Below are 20,641 nucleotides of genomic sequence, written 5' to 3'. Positions count from 1 at the left end.
AAGTTTCTTCTTTAATCGGACGTAGCAAAAGGACAACCAATATTTATTGTATATCCTTAAAGCTCGCCCTAAATTGTAAAGACGAGCGAGGGATAAAATACGCTGTATGAAAGAGATAGTTTAATAAAATGTAGTCATAGCAGATAAAAATTGGCGTTGGTCAACGTCCCATTCATCGCTGCGCAAACTGGCGAAGGACAATGGGGAGACAATAAGGTACAAAGCACCTTCACGTCGGTGGCAATTCAGAACATTACAAACAATTCTGAATCGACAATGTCTGTGTCTTTGTAACCTTCGAAACGATGTATTATGTGTAATTACTGTCATGATTTCGTATGATGCAGGATATAGGTGATCCATTAAATTAACCAGTGACATAACTTCAATGATAAAAGTGGAAACGTGTGGCAGTATTTTACTTGTAGCTTGCCACCGAAGCAAGATCAAAGTCAAAGTATTAGCTATAACATAGACAATTAAAAATCAAGATGTTCCGCGTCTGAAACTGCCATCTTGAAAGGGCAAACACAAGACACATTGTAGCGGGCCAAGTTCGGATCAGTTTACCGTGACGGAAGCCAAGTCGGAAGGTCATCTTTACTCGGCGGGAAGTCGAGTATACCGCAATGCAGTTCAGGACACTGTATATCCCGTGTACCATGTACCGTGGTCTCATATCCTTCGTCTGTTTCTGTGCACATAATGCTACTAGCATCCGATCTACCTACAAAACTCCTAGCGACTTGAGACAGCGGTTGACCGACGCGAAGAGCAACTTCTAGTTGGATGGCTGGTCAACATCTTTTGTGGAAAAGCAACATGCATAAACATCAAATTGATTACGGATAGATAATTGTTCTCGTTTGTCTGCAGCATGGAAAGCGTCGATTCCTTTGTTCTAAGTTCGTCTATCGTATAGAGTGTGTATAAGAGTAAAAAGTAAAAACAGGGGACAAAATAATATTTTATTATAGCGTTATTGTTAGCTGCGAATTAAACTTATCATCTACGGTTGGAACCGTAGGTTGAAATCTCTATAGAATTTTAGTTCCATTTCGTAATGAAGAATAATGTTTCTAGAACGTTCCTTTACGCGTGTTTCCTCCTCATAAATTTTCCGCCTTCAACGAAACAAGATTTATAATGCAACCTGCGTAACACCTTCAACCCTATGTACTTATTTGACGTTAAGCTAAAAGTTTCGTAACTAAAAATCAAAAACTAATAGGGAAACTTATGAAACTCCAGTTTGATGAAATATCTTCTGGCGATAGGAACCTATACTGTGTACTTTTAAAGTTGTTCGCTGCTCCCGTTTTATACACATGCCGCAAATGCGGAAAAAGAAAGAAACATCTTGATATCGCTATGATTATTAACACTAAATTAGCACGGTTGCAACACGGCATGGTATAATTAATTTAATAAATATTTCATTTAACAAAAATGACATACGACACGTTTCGTACATTTCTGTACCATAAATGTTGCCTTCTCAATGAAAGACAACGTGAAACGCTCGCTTGTAGAGAGTTAATAATCCAAAGTAAGGCTCTTTTAAAACAAATCCGACGACGTTCTATTGTTGAAGCAACGTGCATACGTGTGTGATGAAAGCGGGAAATGTTGTACACTGCTCTTTCGGGATACGCGGGCAGATAACTAGGAAAGGAGCAATGCCAATTAGCACCCGTTATATTTATATTTTCTTTTGCTGTTCCTTCTGCTCTTTCTTTCCCTCCACCCTCCCCCCCCCCTCTCTCCTCACTCGTCTCCCGAGTTGTTCGTTAATGCGAATAATCATATTTCTCAGAACTTAGGTACAATGTACTGTGTGATAAACCCAAATATAATGTACACATTACCTGAATATAATGTGCGACATTATTAAATACAGAAAATGAGCGTAACATACGTGAAACTCATTATCTAAACATGTTGTATGTAAATGGGGACATGTTGAGTGGAATAATGTTCAGCGGCATACGCCACTTTAGAAATAACCTAGCCGAACCTAAATCAGACTTGATATTACGTTGAGTGAAATTATGTTTTGAAGTTGCTTACAAATTGTTGTTCTAAATTATACATTTCTGTGTTTCGTTTCCCGATAATTTTACTATATTAAGTAAAATTTGAAAAGAAGCAGTAATTATCTACTTAGATGGTATCAACTGGGCATTTTTCTATATCAATCAGAGAACTGTTTTCGCATATTAAAGAGCATTCTAACATAGGAAAATTTTAAGCTGTCCTATAGAACACGTAGGGATTTCAAACTTTTAGTTGATAATGTAAATCCTTCGAAACGGAAAATTCTACGCTAAAATAATTTTTACTTCAACCATTCTCTCAAAACTTTCTTCAAGCGATTCCCTTTAACGTCCCATCGTACAATCCTTTTCGTCTAGTTCAAACACACACCTCAAAATGAAGGCCATCGACCCTCGTTTCATATATGTATACTCTACAACAACTCATTACCGATTTTCATAGTACCTTGGCATAGTAACGGCGATTAAAGATCAAAGAAAGAAAAAATTAACGACCGTAGGAACGGGCAGGAATAATTTAGTGACGCGTGGTGGTTGTCGCGTATCGCGTGCTTTGGCTCGTACACGCTAAACAATAGACTTGCCGAGTAAGCCGTTCGTAGGCGCGACGATACACCGGGGCTATCCTCCTCGAAGATGGCTGAGATGCTTGCGACGGGACGCTCGACCATTATATCGGTGATTATATCGGTGGATGCTGATAGCGGAGAAAATGGAAGCTCCGCGTCAGCATTCGAGGCCAGACTCTTCAACGGCGTTGTAGTTCGACCTCTTCAACGTCGCTGCCAGTCGAACAATACCAGCTGTGAGTATTCGGAATTTGCGCGAAGTATCGTCGACCAATTTACTCCGAGAAGAAAAGATGAAAAATAAAGAGGAAGGAAAAGTTGTTGGCGACAGCAATGTCTTATACAATGAGTCAGGAAAGTATTTGAAGATTTATCATAGAAAACTTTTGCGAATATATTGTGCGTATACGTGAAAGTTTCCTGTAGAAGAGGAAAAAGATGATTTGTAGTTGAAAGTTATACAAAGGGACGATTAAATTGAGCAAGTACCGATGGTAATCGCTTAAGTGGAATGATAAGATTGCGAACTGTGGGTACTTAATGCATTTATGCGTCGAGGATGCTTTGAATATTGGTTAAAATCGATTCAGCTTTGCGCGCTGTGTTTCAGAGAGCTTAAAGGTAGAGTATGCGTAACTTGGTTAATGAGACGAGAGCTCTGTTCTTTATATAGGTTAAGTGGGTTAAATTTTCTGAAGCTATTAGGAAATAAAATTCATATTTCCTGTTTTTGATGTTCATTCGTAGCTAATAAAACGAAATAATAAAGCTAATTTGATAACTGCTTTAGGAAATCGGTAAAATTGAAATCAACGATAAGAGTAGTAGAATTTCATTTGTACGAACCTGTCACAGGGCAAACAATGTATTTAACTGTGATTTTTGTCCGTGCAATAAGCGTCAGCTGGTCGAAATTCATCTAACCGAACACTGACTAAAATTTTTTCCAAATAAATGGAGTTCATACGTACCCAGCTCTGCCGCAGTGTAAAATAAAAATTCCTTAACGAAAGAATTATCACTGTTTGAAATTTTCAATTACGCAAGAGTACTTTAATTTAATTGCAGGGAGTTGGATCGCGCAAATGTGAAAACACCTTTTTCACTCGCCCCGCTTAAAACTATAATTTAATCCATTATAAAACTTTCAGCAAGATAAGATATGCATTAATTTCGTAATTGCATTTATGCAAGGAAAAAAAAGGGACCATGCAAAATGTGGTATTTAATGCATTCCCGAGAGGCCTGAAGTTGACACGTCCGACCAAGCACTCTGGCGACGCGTGATTGACGTTTTCGGATAGTAATAAGCCGTACGTGCCAGTAGCATGGCGGCCACACCAAGAGTCGTCGTAGCGAAATGCGATTATTTCGCGAATTTCTCGCAAAATCAGTTTTTCGCGCGAAATATCAACGTTGCGTTTTTGCTACTTTTTTTCTCACCTTTGCTCAATTTTTTTTTTTTCGTTCTTCCCTTTACATCGATTTCGAGGAGATATATCGACATCGTTAAAGAGAGCACCATTCGTTCTTTTTGATTCCAGATTATTGACATTCTGCTATCTGGCGGCTCTGAATTGCTGGTTACTACTGTGCCCAGCAATGCTGTCTCACGACTGGCAGATGGGATCTGTTCCTTTGGTCGCCTCATTGGCGGATACCAGAAACCTGGCCACCTGTCTATTCTTCGGTGGTTGCTTGATCCTAACTTACAAAGCCTTCACAGATTTCGAGGTAAGCGCGCGAATGACGAATGAAATTTGGCGGCGACTTGCATAAATCGAACGTAAGGTTTGACACGAGTCGAGTTATAACGAGATTGGAAATTACCTTTACCGCAATCTTAGTCTAGATATTTGAAAACTGTGAATCTGTAAAACGACAAATATTCAGGCTATGCATTTTTTTACAATCATTAGGGCATAAATGCACATAACAGTATTTATCGAACTCGAAATTTCTACGACGCGTAAACTTCAAACTTTCACACGGTGTTGAACCCAATTTTTCCCGGGCTGTTTACAATGGACGCATCGTCACTGGAGCATTTCGCTACCAGCTGTCTTCCTAATACCCGTTAAAGGGCAACGTAACAAAATTACTTCGTCCTGGGCCGTGGCCGGCGATTAATAGCGCGAAATTAATAACTCTCTCTGCCTGGTTCTATGTTCACGAAACGCTACGTTACATTTTCTGGCCGTCTACGTGGTTTGCGAAAAGAACGTTAGCTAATTGAACGGACCTCGAAGTAACAGCTCCCTGTTGCCGATATTGAACACGCTACGCGCACGTAACAACAAGCAAAGTTAAATGACCAGCCAGTTATTGTCCGCAAGAAGTCATTCCACCGCTAAACGCTTCGACCACGAATGCGCCGAGCAACGAACCGCAAAGTTTCGCCGTGGTCCCCGCAGGCGACCCAGCCTATGATGAAGTTGTACTTGCCTCGAGAGTCATAAAGAAAGTTTCGTTGGATGGCACGAGCGGACACATACCTCTGGCGAAGGGAACCCTGTTCGCCTTTCCGTTTTCCGGATCATTCATCAGTAATGTAGCTGAGCGTTCACCACAATGACCCCTTTAAGCTTCAGCTGGCAGGGCCACTTTTCTCTAAAGAGGCCATATCTGTGTTGTTTTAACTTCGTCTTATTCTCTCTCTCTCTCTCTCACTCTCTCTTTTTATCTTCGAATTTCTATTCTACACCATCCACTGGCATTTGCCAAGAGAATGGCAGGTAGAAACTGGGTGTGATCAAGGCACTGCGTGACACTGTACAGCGACGTTGATGGAACCGCAGGGAGAGGATGCCTTCTTCGAAGAACGAGGCTTGTTCTCTTTCGTCGTTGTCGTGATAATCTTTGTGCCTAACATCCGATTTGAAGGACGTTTCTGTAATAACGCCTCTCGGCATTGTTCTCGAGGCTGTATTGTCTGGATTCAGCGCACATCTTTGACACACTTTCGCGCCAAGACAGCGGTTGATGCTACGTGGTTGGAATACAGAGATCGTTCGAGGAACGTTGCGGGAGAGACTCTTGCTTGATCGACAAATGGATTTCCGTTGTAAAAGGTTTCAGCTTTTTGTTCTATTTATTTCTTGTGAACATTTTCGAGAAATACCCGATTTATATTTAACATGTTTTCTATTAATGTCACACGTATAAACGATTTAAGATTAATTTAGATTCAATCTCTGTACAATATACTTGTTTCACAGTATACTCTGTACAGTATACTTGTTTTTAATTAATGTAAATTCACTACGTTTTCTTTCACTTCCCAAGTGTTGAAATCAAGATTAGTTTATTATTTTTTTAGTTCGCCGCCGGATTAAGCCGGTGTTTTGTTTATGAAATATATTGTACGGTATTGGAGCTGTACCTCAATACGTTAAATACGAGCAAAATACGTACAAGCAACAATTTTATCACCGGGGATCATTAAATGTTCTATTGTTGATTTTTCCCCAGAAAAATGGGGCCAGTGATCCGATCTTCTGCTTGCAGAAGATATTAAGTTATTTGAAATTCTCTTCCAGATATAAATCTCGTACGTACATAGTCGTTTCTCTGTAAAGTATGATTTACGTTCTCGGTTAATCCTTCAGAAGAAAAGACAATATTTTTACGAAATATACAAAAATATTGCGAGAATATGCAGTATATCGACACAATTTATGTTATAGAAGGAACTTTTAACAAGATGAATTCCGATTTTAAACAATGCAATGAGATATCGCAAAATTAAAAACAAACTTAACAATGTTAAATTGATTATTTTACGAAATAAAACACGTATTATGTTTAAAACACAAAAGGCAATAATCTCGATGAATTAAAAGGATTTAATTTAAATATTTTCTAAATAAAGAAACTAGTGAATTCATATGAATTGTAAAGGGAGTATCCAAATGTACAATATTATTAATAAAAAGAATATAAAAATGTAAATCAAAGAATACAGACAATTATAAATATGTGTCTAAAAACGAGTAGAGGGGAAGAGGCAGAAAGAGAGAGGTAAATTAATATTTTAATAGAAAATGTTCATATTCTTTGCTGAATCAATATGAGTATAAATCTACGATGGTTTTACGGAGATATGCAAATATGCCGGACAGTAATTTTCCCGTTTATCCCGTTGAACGCATTGAAACGGGCAACGAGCGCACACAGCTGCTGATCACGAAACTGCTGACCCGAAATTGATTCGCGCCTAACACATCTTTGAAATACGCAACGACAACTGGCCGCTGTTACCTCGCATTTACACATTTCCCGCCCTGTAATCGTTTCATCGTCTATCCTCCTTCTTTCACGGCTATTTACTCGCGTTACTCATGATAAATGGTGGTAATTTCGGTATAAAAGAGAAAAAGAAAAAAATAATATTGCAGATCGTTGCCCTCGATCGTTTAAAACGTATTTCAATGAAAGCAGATGGATAAATGTTTTACCAAGTCGAACATTTCATTGAAATTAAAACAATCTAATTGTATTTGTGATACAATTACTTTTGATTTGTGTAAAATTATTGAAATAATTTGTTGGAATATTTATAAGGAAAATAATTAATTTTGCTGACAAGACGATAATCATGTATGAAAGACAAGGAAACATTATCACATGAATATTGCGTTACACGTTACGTTGCCTTTTATACGACAAGTTCTACAAAATTGAAATTAAACGTATTAATTTCGCTTTTATAAATAGGCGTTATCGATTGGCGTACGGAAACGTTTATAGCTTTATCTGCAAAGTTAGAGATCACGTCAAATTTGTAAAACTCTCTCAGTTTCGAAACGACGCTGTCACTTATCATTCGAGTTTAATTTTCCCGAAAGAAATTTTGTTCCATTTTTTACACTGTCAGACGTATAGCGAGTCTCAGTTGCGTAAAACATGTACATGTGCGTCTATATGTACTTTTATTATAATATAATAATATAAATATTATGATGGTAGTGGCGAATTAAATAGTAATTTCATACAATTGAAGGTAATTTTTATTATTGATGTATACATATATATGTATTTACAATTCGATGTTTTGCATAATAGCACAATTGATTTTGCTTAATGTTTCAATTGTTTAATACTTTAATTAGTTAATTAATGAGAAGTGTTCAATGGCTTACGAAATGTACCTATACTTTTCTCTGTTATGCTCCATTGATTGTATGACAGCGTTAATTAACGTTAACGAGAACAAATGCAAACTTTACGTGTGACATCGATCTTTTAATATTTAAAGCATATTTCTTATATTTCTGATTCTTTGATGGAAATATATGTCTGTTGAATAAATTACTAACACTATGATAACTCACTGACAACTACCAAGCATATGAAATAACAAATATTCTAAATTGAATTGAATTTGTTACGTAGCCGACGAGCCACTTTTGATTCGATTTCTGTTGAATATATTAACTATGCTATCGTAAATATTCTTTGAAATCTCGTCACTGGTTACGATGAGAGGTTCCATATTTTCTACGTGTGCGATTTTTACGGGCCCTTCAGAAGTTTGTTTCACTATATAAACATCCACTTTGTCTTCATCTGACTCCTATAGAAGCAAAATGAAAATGTAAAATGTATTAGCTTATAATTATATTATAAATATAAAATATTTCTACTCCCTAATGAAATGTCATTTTTTGGAATATTTGTCTTGGTTTACTTGATATAAAATTTGATACCAAAAATATTATTGGAGCTAAAGTCTTTGCCATAATATTTTTAATTTAAAGAGTGTACGTATTGTAGATTTTGTGATTGACTGTATGTTCTGGTTCATTTATGGGTTTTCCGGTTGAAACTTTGATTTTGATCTTACTACGATTTTCAGATTTTTATATATCAATCTTTTCCTTATTTTAACGATCGAAGTGGTAGTCGATGCCTTAGGAGAACTTTTAACATAAAATTGAAACGAGAAATTGCGCATATCAATAGCTCTATCATATTTTGCTCAAACTTGAAAAAATATTTAACGTTAGGAAAATACAATTGGTTTCAAAATGACAGAAAAATCGCAGCTAACTAATAACATAAAATTTATTTTGAAATTTCGAATAATGAAAATCATCAAGCGTATTAGCTTCTTCAACTGTGCTTACCTGAAGCATACTCGCAGATTCGTAGCTTTTGCTTTTCACATTGACCACGTTTGATGGTAGCACGCCGGTCGATACATCGTACGTGCTTGAAACTTCGTCATCCCATGCATCATCTTGAAAATGTGTAAACAGGGAACTAGATCTGAGGATATCGCATAAATTGTTATTCGCATCTTCGGTCTCCAAAACTTTATCTAAGATCTTATACGACGAGAACTTCACTGATGTCGCAGATTCTGCTTCATCGGAATGCGATTTAAACTTCTTCGAAGATACAGGGCTGGACGATTCGCTTTTATTCACGATTTCTGCCCATGATTTTGCCAACTTTTCCGAACTAGGTTGCAGTTCCTTTACGAATTTAGCGTCTGGAATTTCTTCGCTGTCTCGGCCGGATAATATCGTTCCAGAAACACGAGACAAGGGGTTGTTCGATTTCGTGCTTTTTTCTTTCTTTTCGAAAGAACGATGTGCGTCTGTAGAATTTCCAATCACTGGGATATTTGAGAGCGCATTTACTCCACGCGTATTTACTTCTGGTCTTTCTTCAAAAATTGTGAATAACGAAGACTGATCGGGAAGTTCAGAAATTGGAAGTGTTTTTCCATCTTTTATAAATTGAGTAGATTCGTTTTCTACTATATTTTCACTATTCGCTATAGTTTTCAAATTATGTCGATCAATACTTTCCCTAGAAACATTTTGAGCTGGATCTCTGAATTCGTTACGTAAATTACTGTGAACAGTACTAGATGTATACTGAGATTTGTTCGATATATCAGAGTCAGTATCTTCTTTTGTATCGTGTATCGAGTGTTTTGGCATTTTCGATTCATAAGTTATTCTCAGTGGCTCAAGTACCACTAATTCTGGGTCCTGGTATTGACTGTGTAAATCATGTTCAACGTTAGATGTAAAGTAAGATTCGACCGGTATGTTAGTATCGATATTCTTTTTTGAATTGTCTTCTACACTTGATTCGTGAATAACTTTCTTCGAATCATTTAAAATTGCACCTGAGTCCTTAGGTTTATTATGCAAACCGCTGTTAGTAGTATTCCATATGGAGTAATATTTCCCTGATAAATCAGAGTCAGCATCTTTTTTCGAATCAAAGCTCGATTTATTGTCTATATTTGATTTATAAAGTACTTTCGCTAACTCATCACTAACGCTTATGGGTGAATCATTAGATTCGCTATCTAAATCACTGTAAGGTTCGGTTGACATAATCGAGTAAGCCTCTTCGTTCGAATCTAATTTTCTAGTTAAATATTCTTTGAGCTTGGGCTTTGTCTCATCATATATACTTGATTTGTATATCAATTTCTTTGGGTCATTTACAACTTGGGTTAAGTCCTGGTCTTCGTTATGTAAATCATTCTTATCGGCGCCAAATGCATAGCGAGATTCGCCTGATATTCCAAAGTCAGTCTTTTCTCTTGAATCGAGTTTTGACTCATCTTGTATATTCGATTCGTAAGTCATCTTCAGTGGATCAATTACGATTAGAGTTGGTTCCTGGTACTCACTATGTAAATCATATTTATTAGCGTCTGATGTAAAATAAGATTTTACTGATATATTAGAGTAAGCATCGTCTTCCAAAGTGAATTTTGATTTATCCTTTACTTTTGACCCATAACTCACTTTCTTTGAGTCACTTGCACTTATAGCTGGGTTTTTAGATTTATTATGTGAATTACTCTTCACAGCATTGGTCGTATAATGAGATCCGGCTGATGTACCAGGGTCCGTCTTTTCTTTTGAATTTAGTCCCGGTTCATCTTGTGCATATGATTCATAAATGACTTTCTTTGAGTTACTTACACTCGTAGTTGGATCCCTGAGTGTATCGTGTAAATCACTCGCAATAGCGTTAGATGTATAGCCGGATCCGATTGACACGCTAGAATTCAGTCCCGATTCATCTTGTGCATATGATTCATAAATGATTTTCTTTGAGTTACTTATACTCGTAGCTGGATCCCTGAGTGTATCGTGCAAATCACTCGCGATAGCGTTAGATGTATAGCCAGATCCGATTGATACGCTAGAATTTAGTCCCGATTCATCTTGTGCATATGATTCATAAATGATTTTCTTTGAGTTACTTACACTCGTAGCTGGATCCCTGAGTGTATCGTGTAAATTACTCGCAATAGCGTTAGATGTATAGCCAGATCCGATTGATACGCTAGAATTTAGTCCCGATTCATCTTGTGCATATGATTCATAAATGACTTTCTTTGAGTTACTTATACTCGTAGCTGGATCCTTGAGTGTATCATGTAAATCACTCGCAATAGCGTTAGATGTATAGCCAGATCCGATTGATACGCTAGAATTTAGTTCCGGTTCATCTTGTGCATGTGATTCATAAATGACTTTCTTTGAGTTACTTACACTCGTAGTTGGATCCCTGAGTGTATCGTGTAAATTACTCGCAATAGCTTTAGATGTATAGCCAGATCCGATTGATACGCTAGAATTTAGTTCCGGTTCATCTTGTGCATATGATTCATAAATGACTTTGTTTGAGTTACTTACACTCGTGACTGGATCCCTGAGTGTATCGTGTAAATTACTCGCAATAGCGTTAGATGTATAGCCAGATCCGATTGATACGCTAGAATTTAGTTCCGGTTCATCTTGCGCATATGATTCATAATTGACTTTCTTTGAGTTACTTACACTCGTAGTTGGATCCCTGAGTGTATCGTGTAAATCACTCGCGATAGCGTTAGATGTATAGCCAGATCCGATCGATACGCTAGAATTAGTATCATTTTCCGAATTGAGCCATAATTTTTGTATTTTTGATTCGTAAGCCAATTTCAGTGGCTCAGTTACTGTTAGGGTTGGATTTTGGTATTGATTGTGTATGTTATTTTCAGTAACATTGGATGTATAATAAGATTTTATTGATGTTCCAGGGTGACCCACTTCTTTTGAATTTAGCTTCAATTCATCTTGTGTATTTGAATCATAAGTTATCTTCTGTGGATCATTTATATCCAGAGCTAAGTCTTTGTATTTATTCTGTAAATCATTCATAATCTTATCGGATGTGCTATCAGATCTGATTAATATTTCAGAATCAATGTCTTCCAAGTTGCTTGATGTGCCTTGTATCTTTGGTTTATAATGTTCTTTTAATGATATGTCATCGTTACTCTTCGAATCTGTAATTTCCATTGGATTTAACTGGTTCCAACTAACATTACGTCTATCAGAATCTTCTAAGTGATTTTCGCTTGAAATATGCTTATCTCCCGCTTTAGTATACGTTTCCTCCTCCTTTTCTAAGATATTCTTCTGTTGTTGTTCCTTTACTCGAGGAAACTCAGTTACCGCTATTTCAGCTTCGGTTAAAGCTTTCTGTATCTGTGTTTCTTTTCCGTCTTCGGGTATTTCATACAAATTCTCCTCGGACTGTGATATTCTCTGTTCAGATAGATGTAATTTATCTTCGTAACTTTCTGATTCCTGAGTTGCCTTCCCTTCAAATGTTTCTTTATTTAGCTCGTCAAGCTTGATTTTTGCTCGTGCTTCCGAAGATTCGTTATTTTTCTCAGAACTATTATCACTCATATATGATCCTTTTATTTTGTTGTTCAAATTTTGCATATCATTTGCTTTGTTTAAAAGAAGTTTCAATAGAGGATTCTTCTCTTGTTTACTATTTTTCAACAAATTATCCTGATCTTGTGTAGCATCTGTAATGGTTGATATCTTTGGTTTATAGTCTTCGTCATTAATATCCAATTCTGAATATTTTTCATTTAGGTCATACTTTTGATCCAATATATCAGTTGCATCCGTATTTTTTATATTCTCATTCTCTCGCACGCCTAATAGATCATTCTCGTGCGAAAGATCTATGTTTTCCTGTCTCCTGGCATTTACCTCGCCGTCTATCCTGTAGTCACTTTCGTTAAGTGACACGCTTGCATATGACATGTCCACAATACTGTTCATAAATTTATTGTCCTCTATTGTCCCCATATGTTCATTATTGCTTTCGACAGAAATGTCGTTAAATCCATTGAAAATATTTTCAGCTACTTTCTCTGTTTCATCGCCTCTCAAACTTTTCATATTGTTGTAAGTGATATCATATTCTCTCTCTTTCGGAATATTTTCCACTTTGTCTGTTGAACTTTTAACTTTTTCATTCGACACTTTTACTATTTCAGATAATTTCCTTTCAGGATCTAATTTGGATAAATGCATAGTGTCAGGATCGTAAGTCCCAGTGCTAAGAGTTTCTTTGTGTATCCAACTAGCTTCGACCAGTGGGTCTTTGTATCCTTCGTTATCGGTCCAATTAAGTGGACGTAGCGTGGCTGCTTCAAGTAAACGAGATTTAATTGTATTTTCGTGCATGTCTGGAGAGCGAGCTTCGCTGATATTCAAAGCAGGTTGAGTACTCGTTTCGGAGAACGCTCCGAGTACTTCGTTTTCGATTAATTGCCGTTCTGCAGATGGCGTCGTGTACTTGTCGTTCACTTTCGTATGGAGCTTGGTAATTTCATCTTCTTTCGATCTCGTTTCACCCGAACTCGAATTGTTCAACGTTTCGTGTTGCTTCTTGCCCAACTTGTCATTTTTCTGGAAACTTTCGCCGCTTAAATCGGACAATACAACTTTATTCTTCGACATTTTTAGCGTGTTTGCCGTAGGTGATGACTCTTTACTTTCTCTGGCGGCATCGTTACTCTTAGTCACCTCGATGCTTGTGTTGGATCCTTGTACGGGCGTTTTCTCTTTATTTAAATCCCACGTAATCGATTCACTTTCGTTCAAAGAATCTTTTTGTTCGGTTTCTTTGACGTACGGGTCGTTTAATCTACTTTTCCCTGTCGTTACAGCTTGTTTCTGCGTAATACCTATCGAAGACTCGTTACTCCTTCCAGATATATCGATTTCTGATTCTTTCGTCCGATCTTCCTTGTCGCTTTTATTTATTTTCTCATATTCAACAACATTACTACCATTCCCTTCGGTTTTATAGTAACTCATAATTTCTGCAGAATTTTTAGTCGTTAATAATCTAGCAACGTTCGAAAGATTTCCTTCGAGGTTGCCACTGTCCAGTTCTTCATCTGTTATCGTAGAATTTCTTTCTTCATTTTGTTCTCCTATCTCGGTACTGCCGCTGCTTATAACTGACAAATTACTAATCATTTTCAAATCGCTGTGTTTAGACGAATGATCTTCAGCCGTGTTACGTCCCGTTATTTCCTCTTTCTCCGTTTCTTCTTCGGATCCTTGATTAATTGCAGTCGATGATATATTATCTTCTCCGGAGATGCCGCCATTACCGGAGAACTTGGAACTCCAAGCCGAGAATGATTCAGTCGCTTGTTCCAAGTTTACATCATTTGCCACTACTTTATCTTTGTGTTCCCCTAGAAGATCTAATTCATTCGTTTTAATTAATGATTCGGTTGACGTATCGATATTTGAATTTAATTTCGAGGCTTCGTCTATTTCCTTTTTCGCATAATATTCCTTCTCCAGATTTTCAATTTTTGTTAATGCAGCGTTAATGCTTTCACGGCCAGACTTTATATATTCCTGACTGCTTTCATCGGGATCGATAGTTTCATGATCGGTCTTATCAATGAAAACTGGAGGATTAGTGATATGTACATCTGAGAAGTTACTTTCTTCGTTTGAATTATAAAATACAGATCCGATTTCTTCTAGCCTCTCCTTTGACGAAGATTCTTTAGACTCGTCACTTAAAAATCCAGTTAGATTAATAATCGATTGATCAGCTGTTTCGTTCAATGTCTCCAAAGTATTATCATATTTTTCTTTGGTACCACCAATCACGTGTGTTTCCTTCGCTGTCTTCGATTCTTCTCCATTGCTTGCACCAGTATTTGAAAGTGATAAACCTTCTATAATTTCCTTTTTCCCTTCTTTAGCTTCCTTTCGCGTATTTTCACTCGACACTCCTTCGAACGTTGCCATCTTATTTTTTCCAGGTTCTTTTTCTTCTAAAGATACTTCGTGAACTCCAGCCGAAGAATTATTATCTTTGTTAAGTCTATCAGAATATCCAAGCGCGTGGACATCTGTATTACTTAATTTGCCGATATTCGCGCGAATTTCGATTTGATCTTCGTCAGGAGTTGCAGACGTGTCATTTCCGCTTGGCCGAAATTCTTTGTTTCCATCTTGTAGTTTCGCAACGTATGCTTCGATAGTCGCAGTAGAGAATTCGTCGTTTCCTTGAGGATCTGTGGGACTTCCTGTTCGAGTACTGATATTCGTCGCTTGATTTACCTCCGAATCAGGTAACAATGCTTTCTCACTGTTCTCGTACTCTCGCAATATTTCATTAATTTTATTCGCAGAATTGTCCTTCTTGGAAATAATAATATTGTCATTGGAAAATTGATTGCTTTCAATATTTAATGTTTGTATTCCGTCAGTCTGATATTCCGATAATTTATTTGGTTTACGTTCTTTCGTACGTATAATATGTTTTTCATTATTTTCCAATGGTTCGATGTTATGAATTTCTTGATAAATTCTTCGATCGTTAAACGGTTCTTTCTCCTTGGTATTTGTTTTTGCTGATAACACACGAGCTCTATTATTCTTTTCGTGAATTCCAGCGTTTACAAATGGTCCCTCTTCTGCAATGTCTGTTATTCCTGATAACGTACGTTCTGCTTGTAATTGCGTTCTTTTTACTAATACGTTATTTTCTTCCATCGATGACGCATTTCCATCGAATATTTGATTCGACTTTACGTCTTTTTTATCGTTATCTTCGAAAGTATCACTCTTTATTTTGAAATCTCTCTTTCCCAGAATTTCTTTACTCAAAGATAACTTTTCATGCTCTTCTTCATTTTTGCTACTCGTTTCGTTCATTCCTTCTTCGACGGACGATAGTCCTATTCCCTTCGTCGTCTCTGCTTCGTATTTTCTTTTATTTGTTACGATGGGGTCCTCTTTCAGCTTATATTTACCTCCGGATACTTTATCAGCACTTGCATCTTTGTACATTGCTCCTTCGTACGAAATAACCTTCTCATTTTCTTTACTTTTATTTTCAGTTATTCCACGTTCTTCATCCGCGTTCAAAGATTGTTTACCAGACGCTATTTCATATTCTTTTTTTCTCGATTCACTTTCTTTATTCGAAATTTCAAACGCGTCGTCATGAGTAGCACGTAAGTCTTCGTACTTGTACGTAACGTCATTGTTCCAGGGATCTTCTTTAAATATTTCATCGTCTTTAGCCTTAACGATTAAGTTTTCGTCAGTTTCATATTGCTTGTATTTTACGTATTCCTTTGTGTCCTCTTCAAGGTTTTTATTTATTTCCTCGTCATTTTTATTAAATTCATCCTTTTCTTTCTCCGACGATTCTTTGTCTTGTTGCATAATTTTCTTCCCTTGTTTTATATTTATTTGTGTGTCACTTGGATCAAATTGTTCGATATTTTTAACGTTTTTCGTTGAAATTTCATCCAAAGTCAGTACCAGATTGTCTTCGCGAAACTGTGGCTTCAATACTTCAACCGACGGTTTAAATTTCTCAGTTTCTACGTTCATTGACCCAGATTTATCTTCCCGTGTTACTATCGGATCGTATTCTGTTTCGCCTCGATCTTCCGGGCCTACTTCCTTTTCTTTCAAATCGCCCGCTTCAAATTTGTCATTGTCCACATTTCGTTCCTCACTTTTTCTCTTCTGTAAATCTTCCGACTCAAATTTCTGCCCTGCTACATCCCACGGCCCAAAGTTCAATTTTACGTTATCTATCTGCGAACTTTCTGCTTCAAATTTTCTTTTCGCTGAAATTTCCGGATCAAATTTTTTCCTTTTCAGACCTTTCGACTCCAATTTATCTCCTTCATTCACATCTTGTAACCGAAGTTTCTTCCCTTGCGAATTCTCAACTTCAAACTTTGTTTTCTTCGTGCCTGAAATATCATGTTCCTTCTTTTTATCACTTTCTTCTTTGGACTTCTCTTTCTCTACATCTTCTAATCCAAATTTTCCTCTATTTATATCGTCTCCTTCGATATCCTCTGCATTCTGCATTCGTAAATTTTCTTCTGTAGAATATTTCCCCCTTAAATATTTCATCTTAAATTCTGCATTCTTCATATTCTCTATCTCAAACTCGTTACTATTTATATCAAACTGGAATTCTGCTGTTTCAGGATCCTCCGCTTCGTGCTTCTTCTCTTTTAAATTTCCCATATCGGACTTCTCTTCTCGAGATTTCACATCAGCTATCGCCTCCTCTCTTTCCTCTAAAGATGTCCGTTCGAGTTTAACATTTTCATCAGAATCCAGCGCGTAATCGGCGCGATCTGCCGATGAAACATTACGTCCCTCCATCTCGCTCTGCTGCCCATCGTCATTCAACGATTTTCTTCGTTCCTCGTTTTCAGCGCGCATCCCTTCGGTAGACGTTGATTTCGTTTCAATACGCTCGCGATGTTTCACACGGCCACGTTTGTTTGCATCGACGTGAATTGATGTTTCTTCAGCTGCACTCTTCTGTTTATCATATTCCTGTTGAATACCTTTGCGAGTGTTTGTCGCCGGGGATTCGTCGATACGCCAGGAATTCAACGAAAGATTCTTCTCATTTCCCTGGTACAGATTTTGCCATCTCTGCATCTGCTCTCTCAGGTCCGACGATTCATCTAACAATTGCGGTATTTTTAATTCCGAAGAATCTTTTTTCTCTTGCGTTGTCACGATCGACTTTTCCTTTTCCATCGATATCATCTTTTCATCCATTTTGTTCCTTGCGCGTAGAATATCGATGCTTTCATTAAAATCTGATTCATCATTCGGCAACGTTGAATCTCGATACGATTCCTGTGTTTCCTTGTTAATTAACTTCCTGTCCTGTAAACTGGATTTTACATCTTGATACGATTCGTCCTGTATTTCGTTGCTAATTAACTTCTTCCCTTGCATATTTTGATCCACTTTCACCGAGTTTGATTCATCGACTGTCTTCGATTCTTCATCCTTTTTCTCCTGTCTCGAGCCGCCTTCCCATTTCGTTCGCAAAACAAACGGATCCGAAATGAAAAGCGATTTATCGCTCGAAGGTCGTTTATTTTGGTTCGTTTTATCGTGTGCTTGAAGTATTTTCACAGGTAGTTCTGCAGTCGAGAGTTTATCACTTCCCACTACGCTGTTCATTGTGTTATCGATCGAAATATCATTAAATAATGTCTCTTCATTTTTTATGTCAACGTTGACTTTCGCGTCACGGTAATTACAGTCTTCGTTCCTATGTTCGTCGTTTTTGATCAAACGTTCTTTATTCGGCTGTGTATCCGAACCATATTCTCCTGCTTCTTCCAAACGTGATTCAAAAGCTTTCTTATATTTTTCTTCGCTTCTACCTGAACCATCTTTTCCGGTGTCTTTCATCGGTGATTCAGCATCTGTTTCGTATTTTTCTTCGGTCGTACTTGAACCATCTTTGCTTGTTTCTTTCACTCGTGATTCAGGATGTTGTTTTTTGTATCTGTCTTCAGCCTGTTCCGTGATCCAAGACGTTTTTGTTAATTCGTCAAAATATCCCGTGTTTCTGTTCTCGTTCGAAAGAGACGATTCGTATCTTTTACCGAACGCGTCCTTTTTATCAATTTCCATATCTTCGTTATGTTGTAGAAATTGTTTCGTGTTTAGAAATTTCGTGTCATCGACCCATTTTTCATTCTGTATTCCTAGATCGTAACTCGCGTTTGACCTCCTTAACAGCGATTCCGTGAATCCCATTCCTGATCTGAATGGCAACACAAAGGAGAGCCAATCGTCGCCAAAAGCGTTGTTTCGGAATTTTCCCATGTTTTCCGATTTCACGGTGCTTAATTGCGCCTTGGCATTCGCCAGAATCTTTTGAACCTCGTCCTCGTTGTTGAGATTTTCCGTTAATACCATGTAGTCCGAAATACGGTAGTCTTGTAGCGATCTTCGTTGACGATCTTCGTGCGATTTGCGAAGAGTAAAGTCGGACTTTTCTAGCTTTGGTCTCAATAAAGAGATTAGAGGCGGCAGATTTCTTGTTTCTCTAGCAGAATCCTGTGTTTGAGTAAAGATCAATGTAAATAATGAGGATTTTTCTTAGAAATCAGATATTTTTGGTTTTCGTCAATGTTTATTATAGAATTTTTACAACAGTAGAAGATCGTGGTTGAAATTCATTAAGAGTCATTTTTCGTTTTTGTATCGAAGAACAATTTCCAAATTCAACGCGTTGTCAACAAATTCAACATTAAAACTTTATTTTTTATTTTTAATTTTGGTATTAAATATGCGTTATTGTGAGCCGCTTGAATATTTAAAAAACATTAATGACATTAATTATATATGCGGATTAATATTAAATAAGTTAATAACTAACATAACAACACTGCTACTCCTTTATTTTTATAAAACTCTTATAAAAAATGTTTAGAACGTAAGGATGTAGAGATTTTTTAATACACGAAAATTGACACAACGAATTGAAAACATGGATGTAGTATCGAAACATTTAATATATCAATATCGCATTCTCAAATTAAACGAACTAGGGGTAGAAATTGAACGAATTAAGATCATGGAACGGAAAGCGGAACACTACTTCTCTTCTGATAGAAATATTCCTGAAATATTTCAAAAACCACCATAAGTACGTCGGCAGATTGACCAATTCTATGTCATAGCATAGAACTTTCCATCATCACTTTAAGATCTTCACGTCTAACATGTAATTACATTTACAAAAAGTAACTGTGTTTTTCGCTATTCCATGAATATTTCACTATAAAATCCAATTGACAAAGTGACAAATCTTTTAATCGAAATCATTTTCTTCTCTATTCGGTAATGAAAAATTGCTGAAATATTCCAAAAACCGCCATAAGTACGTCGGCAGATTGACCAATTCTATGCCATAGCATAGAATTCACGATCGTCACTTTCAGATCTTCACGTCTAACATGTAATTATATTTACAAAAAGTAACTGTATTTTTCGCTATTCCACGCTACAATTCGAATATTTCACTATAAAATCCAATTGACAAAGTGACAAATCTTTTAATCGAAATCATTTTCTTCCGTATTCGGTAATGAAAAATTGCTGATGAAAGTTCAAATATCACGGCGGTGAGATTAAAAAGGGAAGAGCGCGACATTCGTTTGCTCGTCACTTCAAAGATTTATTTTTCAATGAATCCGACAAACCGGAAGAAAATCAAACGGTCCGCTGTCGGACGCCGGGAAGGCTTTTGATCATCCGCAGCGCGTCCAAACATACCTGTCTATCCGCGAGGCGAAGAAGCAACCCTCCCCAATCAGTTCCGCTCGAAGCCTCTTGCACTGATCCCATTTCCCACCGGGTTAATCCAGCCTCGTTCGCTCGTGATTTCTGTCGTCCATCCTCCAAAGAATTCTTCTTTCCTTCAACATCGTTGGATATAGTTTCCTCGTCGACGATGTTCACGCGTTCTAACCACGTTTCCGGGCCCTTCTGTTCCACTATATACTTGTTCGACGTTTGACTTGGGACTTTAGACGAGACAATAGCGAAAAGGAGCGATGAAAGAATCACTGGTATCTTCATCATCGTTGGAACTTCGGACACTATTATTCGTTATTGCTGATACGTCGATTATATACTCCGCTGGCAATTGTACAAACAGTCTGCTGAGAACGCGTACGTCGAATATATACGAATGTTGTTCCAGACTAATGTGCATCGTTTAGTTGCGTTGTTTGATGTTATTCATTCGCGAAAATTCTAGACTTTTCTATCTAGAAACTGCTGTTTCTCTATTTGTTTGATCGCGATGTAACTTTCCTTATTTTCTCACGTCTCTCTCGTAAATTTAATT

The 20,641-nt window shown here is 37.2% G+C and overlaps 1 protein-coding gene across 1 annotated transcript; it reads right to left on the bottom strand.

The window, feature by feature from the left end:
- Positions 1-7,705: 7,705 nt before the first annotated feature.
- On the bottom strand, positions 7,706-20,373 carry LOC126878241 (uncharacterized). Its single transcript, XM_050640831.1, has 3 exons — positions 20,065-20,373; positions 8,755-18,843; positions 7,706-8,201 (listed from the first exon to the last, which is right to left on the bottom strand). Exons 1-3 carry the CDS (start codon positions 20,371-20,373, stop codon positions 8,013-8,015), a joined length of 10,587 nt encoding a protein of 3,528 aa, XP_050496788.1. The 3' UTR covers positions 7,706-8,012.
- Between the last annotated feature and the right edge of the window lie 268 nt (positions 20,374-20,641).

The sequence above is a fragment of the Bombus huntii genome, chromosome 2 (genome assembly GCF_024542735.1).
Source record: "Bombus huntii isolate Logan2020A chromosome 2, iyBomHunt1.1, whole genome shotgun sequence".
Lineage (NCBI taxonomy): Eukaryota > Metazoa > Arthropoda > Insecta > Hymenoptera > Apidae > Bombus > Bombus huntii.
Note: the sequence above shows the minus strand (reverse complement) of the source record. Positions and strands in the feature narration are given on the sequence as shown.

Excerpts from the sequence above, each read along its gene's own strand:
- LOC126878241 (XM_050640831.1), bottom strand. The coding sequence starts at position 20,373 with ATGATGAAGATACCAGTGATTCTTTCATCGCTCCTTTTCGCTATTGTC. Across the intron at positions 18,844-20,064 it reads TTCGCCTCGCGGATAGACAG|GATTCTGCTAGAGAAACAAG; the intron begins GTATGTTTGGAC and ends ACTCAAACACAG. Across the intron at positions 8,202-8,754 it reads AATCTGCGAGTATGCTTCAG|GAGTCAGATGAAGACAAAGT; the intron begins GTAAGCACAGTT and ends TTGCTTCTATAG.